Source organism: Elephantulus edwardii, unplaced genomic scaffold, assembly GCF_000299155.1.
Source record: "Elephantulus edwardii isolate Elephantulus edwardi_28Jun2011 unplaced genomic scaffold, EleEdw1.0 scaffold00309, whole genome shotgun sequence".
Taxonomy (NCBI): Eukaryota; Metazoa; Chordata; class Mammalia; order Macroscelidea; family Macroscelididae; genus Elephantulus; species Elephantulus edwardii.
The window spans coordinates 1896490-1902634 of record NW_006400059.1 but is presented as its reverse complement, the minus strand read 5'-3'; the positions used below and the strand labels follow the sequence as shown (position 1 = coordinate 1902634).

The 6145-nt window shown below is 47.1% G+C and overlaps 1 protein-coding gene across 1 annotated transcript in view; it reads left to right on the top strand.

Moving 5' to 3' along the window:
* The window catches only part of EHD3 (EH-domain containing 3), a 49093-nt gene extending 43875 nt beyond the window's left edge, over positions 1-5218 (top strand). The window contains exons 5-6 of the mRNA XM_006901134.1: positions 112-276; positions 4691-5218. Coding sequence (XP_006901196.1) covers positions 112-276; positions 4691-5218 — 693 coding nt within the window. The remainder of the gene's footprint in view (positions 1-111; positions 277-4690) is intronic.
* Positions 5219-6145: the final 927 nt, after the last annotated feature.

Sequence of the window (6145 nt, the reverse complement as noted above, 5' to 3'; positions counted from 1 at the left end):
CAGGCGCTGGAGAAACAGGTTTATGGGAAGAGGTGGAGAGAGAGCAATCCTAAAGAGAAAGGATGAGCCACAGGTCTTGATCCAAAGCTCTGTGTGGGCTCTGGTTTTCAGGTCCATGCCTACGTCATCAGCTCCCTGAAGAAGGAGATGCCCTCAGTGTTTGGAAAGGACAACAAGAAGAAGGAGCTGGTGAACAACCTGGCTGAGATTTATGGCCGCATCGAACGGGAGCACCAGATCTCACCTGGGGACTTTCCCAACCTGAAGAGGATGCAGGTAATGAGGGATGAGGGAAGGAAGACCTGGGGTCTAAGACAAGGCACAGTGTCACATGACAAGGTTGGGTAGCCTGAGCATGGAGAACTCAACCTTTGGTCTCCCCAAGGGGAAACTTAGAAGGACCTGGATCTTTTCTCTGAACTTTTCTGGTTTAGTAGGTGCCATAGCTGGGTCTCTGGATACACATAGACACCTGATACTCTGAGACGGAGCATGTCTGCTAGGTGATGTCCAGAGCTCTGGTACTTCCAGTCACAGCCCTCCCCTGTCATGGGAAAGAAGTCACCATCTCCTTGTGACATGGGTGAGTCACCTGGCTTAGATTCTACAGACCTTTAAGTGTCGTGACTGTGGAATTTGAGTTTACCTCAAAATTCCCACTTAGGAGTGATTTAAGTCAAGGAAATGCAAGCCACAAAGCTGTGGAAGTCCACCCGGAAGCTCCTCATAGTTTGAAAGTACTGATGCTCCTATCTTGCACCAAGTGTCATCACAGCATTTCATATGTAGTCTTCTGAGGGAAGCATTTTTCTTAGAAGTCTGTAAATGAAGGATAGTGTGAAACACAATGTATACAAACTTTGTAAGCAAACCAGTATAAAATAATTTTTAAAAAATAGTCTCTTTACTAATGAAGAAACTGAATGTACAAAGGCCTTTAACTTGCCTGAGTCTCAGCATTTTCCTAGTGAGCACATAGGCTACAAGTCAAGCACTCTAGAGTGGTCTCCAAAGTCTAAACAAGAGACTAGACCAGAGACTCACTCTCTTCATCTGTAAACTGAAGCTGTGAAAACACCTACCTCATATGTTGTCGTGGGCATCTGTCTCATTACACCTACGAGGCACTTAGCATCGAGGCTGATATAGATGAAGCCCTTCATATGCCGTAGCAATAATTATGGTTTGACACAGGAAGTGCTTTGCACTGGCACTGGCTTTGCAACTTCCTGTGACTGTAGCTATATCAAGATACTTTTTTTTAAAAAAAATCAGTTAAACAGAAAAAAAATCAGGTAAACAGAAAGGCAAAAAACAGTAGCAATTTTTGCCATAGATGTTGTTAGTAGTGCTATTATCCTTTTTTATTTTATTGTGATACTAAATTGTATGGACTGCTAAAAGAACAAATAAAGATGTCCTGAAGGAAGTAAAACCAGCATGCTCCTTAGAGGCAAAGATGGTAAAACACATCCTTTTGGCCATGTTGTTAAGAGAGGCCAGGCCTTGGACAAAGACATCATGCTGGGACAGGCGGAGGGTCGTGCAAGAGAGGGAGACCCTCACAGAGATGTATCGACATAGTAATTACAGCCGTGAACTTGAACGTATTGGATGTCGTGAAGCTGACGCAGGAGAGGGGAGGTTCAGAACTGTAATCTATAGAGCCGTTATAAGTTGTAGTCACTCCACAGCACCTGGCACCAACAGCAAATTCTTTGTGATGTCCCACCGTATGTTCCTTAAAGTCTCAGTGCAACCTCGGTCCCCTGTGAAGCTCATACTGCGTAATTTTTGGTCAGTGATTTTTAGGTTGGGAGTCGGGCTTCTCAGATTAGAGTTTCCAGAGCTTTACTATACTCTTACACAGCTCTTTTTTGCTTCCTATCTGATAAAAAGAGAAAAAGACATTGAAATACGTTGTTGTTGTTATGTGCCGTCGAGTTGCTTGTGACTCATAGCGACCCTATATACAACCTCCCTAAACTCCGCTCTGTCCTGTGCCAATCTCACTGCCTCTGACACACCCATCCCGATTACCCCAGTCACTGAATCAATCCACCTCATAGAGGGTCTTCCCCTCCTGTGCTGTCCCTCCACCCTCCCAAGCATGATGTCCCTCTCCAAGGGCCTGTCCCTCATTACAGCATGTCTAAAGTATGTTAGACGGAGCCTTAGACGTTCATTTATTTGTCTGTTAGTATACCCCCTGCTAGGAGTAAACATAGGTTTCAGGGTTGCATTGACACAGTGCATGTTGAACAATCCTCAGTGGCTTGGGGCACTTCAGTTCCTAGTTTCTTCTTGAGAAAGAACTTCCTGATCTGTAGGCTGACTATCCCATGTGTTGCCAAGAGAACAAACAGGTCTGTCTTGGAGAAATTGAAACCAGGGTGCTCTTTGTAGGCAAGAATGGTGAAGTTTCCTCTCACATACTTTGTGCATGTTGTTAGGAAGAGCCAGTCCTTGGAAAAGAACATCATGCTTGGAAAGGTGGAGGGTCAGTGAAAGAGAGGAAGACCCTCAAAGAAATGTATGATCACAGTGACTATCACAGTGGGCTGAAGTGTGACAGAGAGGATGAGGATGGTACGGCATAAGGCAGGGTTCAGATCCATCGTTCATCAGGTTGCCATGAGCTGTCAACTTGACAGCACTTAACAACAGCACGCAAACATTTGGGACGATGTTATTTTACAAGGACTTCATGTTCTCCCTCTTTTTTTTTTCCTAAGATGAAGAATCTTTTTCACAACCTAGATGATTTCATCTTCTGATCTGTTTGCCAGAGTGAAGCTGGCAAATGAATTTGTTAAGTGTACTGTGTGTGCCTACAGTGTTTTTTTAAGTGTACAGAACTAATAGTGTGAAGCTTGTCCTGTGAGGGTGTGTGTTTGTAGGGTGATGGGGGCATTCTCTTTGCTCCCTGGAAGATACTTCGGCCCGTGCTCGGGAGCTCTTGGTGGTACAAATGGTTAATATGGTTGCCTCTAAGAGAAAGTTGGGAGACTTGAGTTCACCAGAGGTGCCTCGGAAGAAAGACCAGGTGACCTGCTTTCTGAAAAGCAGTCATTTACATGCCTGTGCAGCACAGTTCTCCCCTGACACACATAGCATAACCATGGGTCAGAACCGACTGGATTACAACTGGAATTGTTTGTGTGTCTGTTTGTTTACTTGGGTGCCCACCTAGCATACCTGGATATGAACAGACAGGGTGTGACATAGAGGAATTAGAGGTGGAAGGGGCCTTGAGAAGTTCTGCCGTATGGGCAAGAGAAAAAAGCATTGTTGGCTCCTGTCCTGCACACCCCACCCACCTCCCTGCTGCAGCCAGGTCCTAGGAGGGAGGTGAGAATTGTCCTCCCTAACACTTTCTCTTGGAATGTAGCTGGGGTGTTTTCTGAATTTTTCTGCAGTGACCCTCAGCCTGTGAAGTTCCCTGAGCTCTGGCATCTCACTCTGCAGTGTCCTGGGATTTCCATGGGCAGAGCCGAGCAGGAGCAGGGAGCTCTCAGCTTGGCAGTTTAAGTCAAGGGGAATTTTGGTGTTCTAGCTTTGCACCATGGGGCTCTGATAGCCTCATGGATTAAGGAGTTGTGATGCCAATCCAAAGGCAGATGGTTCAAATCCACTAGCTGCTCTGAGGGGAAAAGTTGGGCAGTCTCTTCGTGTGTTATTTACATCTTCCAGAAATCCATTGGCGCGTCAGCTATGAGTCAGTTTCGGCTCACCGACAGTGAGTTGAGTTTTAGAGCTTTGTACCTTTGAAAATCTCAAAGCCCTGCAAGGTGGAACATACTCCTTTTAAGGATCTGGTGTGTGGGTAGTCTTGTAAAGGCAAAGAGAACTTTTCTCAATTCACATGCTAGCCTGTGCCCATTGTATTGAACACTCTGGAGAGAGGCAGTATTGAGAAAACTCTCTCCAGGTAACTGGGACACATACTAATTAGCAGCCCCTGGTTTGGGGGGTGACCTTGGTTTCTGTTCGGATTTGGTATTTCAGTTGCCGATGCCTTACTTTTTCCTCCTAAAAATGGGGACAGAGTGTGTAATTTCCTACCTCATCAGGGAAGTGAATGAGATGGACTTGACAGCACTGATACTGTCTGACGAGGATATAGACTCACGTGACTCAGTCCCAGAGGGGTGTAGTGTTCAGGAAGTACTGCTTAAAAGGCAAAATGAACCTCAAGAGAAATTTCTCATTAAATCCTAGTGCTGTGCAGCCGAGTCCAACCCACTGCGGCTCTCCGTCAGTCTTCTGAGGCTGTAGAATGAGACTCGAGGGAAGCGATCTGTCTTTCTCCCACGCGATAACTGGGTGGTGGATTTAAACTGATAACCTTTCAGTTAGCAGCCCAATGTGCTATGCACTGTAACTGGCTTACCACCAGTAACATTAAGGGGATCCAAAAAAAGCAGATCCAAGCATTATTTGTTAAAATTTCCTTTCTTCCTAATCTACTTTCTTGCACCTCATTCTTTTCTGGGAAAATTCCACCATCTCAATGAGTTTTTATCTCCTCCACCCTCCTCTCCCTCGATGTAAATCTCTTAGACTTTAAGCCAAACTCCTTGCGTTGAATGGTGAACATTCCCATCTTGGCAGAAGACACCATTGCCAACACAGACACATTCTCCTTCCATGGTGCTTCTTCATCACTGTCTTTTTCTCTCCTTCCCAGGACCAGCTGCAGGCCCAGGACTTTAGCAAATTCCAGCCCCTGAAAAGCAAGCTGCTGGAAGTGGTGGACGACATGCTGGCCCATGACATTGCCCAGCTCATGGTCCTGGTGCGCCAGGAGGAGACCCAGCGGCCAGTCCAGATGGTGAAAGGAGGAGCGTTTGAGGGCACTCTGCATGGCCCCTTCGGGCATGGCTATGGGGAGGGGGCCGGGGAGGGCATCGACGATGCCGAGTGGGTGGTATCCAGGGACAAACCCATGTACGACGAGATCTTCTACACCCTGTCACCAGTGGACGGCAAGATCACAGGCGCCAATGCCAAGAAGGAGATGGTACGCTCCAAGCTGCCCAACAGCGTGCTGGGGAAGATCTGGAAGCTGGCCGACATCGACAAGGACGGCATGCTGGATGATGAGGAGTTCGCCCTGGCCAACCACCTCATCAAGGTCAAGCTGGAGGGACATGAGCTGCCCAACGAGCTGCCTGCCCACCTCCTGCCCCCTTCCAAGAGGAAAGTGGTTGAGTGATGAAGGTGGGAGGGTGTTCAGGGCAGGTGGGTGGAGGAGGCGGTAGGAGAAGTGATGGAATACACACATGCAAGAACACACGCGTGCGCGCGCACATTCACACACAGAATGACACTGTAGATGAGAGGGGACACCACACCGATGCCCAGGTTTCTAGGCTGGTTCTTGTTCGGATATACTTCCACGTTCTCAGGATTGGTGGAAACTCAGAAGCACTCCAGGGACCTTGTGTTTCAAGCTTAAGTCTCCATCCCTCATTCCCTCCCATTTTCCATCACCCAGAGACATAGCTTCTTCCACAGAGGCAGGTGACTTCCTCACAGATGGCGCACCCACCCCCAAATTCCCCAATGCTTCCAAATCCAAACTCTGAGCAGATGGAAAAGGCTTTTCACTTAATAAGCAATTCACCCTTTTTTTATGGTGCACTTCTTTTCCTCTTTGGCTCCCTTATATGAAATCTGCTCAGGAGCCAGGAGATGGGAGCAGTGGGGCAGGGACTGCTGCAGGGAACAGAGGTGAGGCGGCATCTTTTAGGACAGTCTGTCCCAGAACTGAGGGGACATTAGCTTACTAACTGTTCTTTTCCTAGGCTTGTGTCGTCTTTGGCAAAGCTGACTTTGAATTCTGTTGACTCTTTATTTCAAAGAGCACCAAAAAAAGGCAGAATGAAGCAAGTATTGAGGAGGAAAGAAAATGAGGAAGATGTTTTTGTTCATAGACAGTCAAGGTGATAGTGAAATTCATGGGTTTTTTTTTTTTTAGAGAGTCGTGCTTGCTCCTCCTGGGCTGTGATGTGTGGATGCTTGTAATCAATTTGCATTTATGCAGTCCACCCCTGCAGCAGGCACTGTGGTAGGTATTTTATAAACACAATCCCACGGATCCCTCCCTCCCCCAGAGAAAGTATGTATCAGTGCCCCAGCT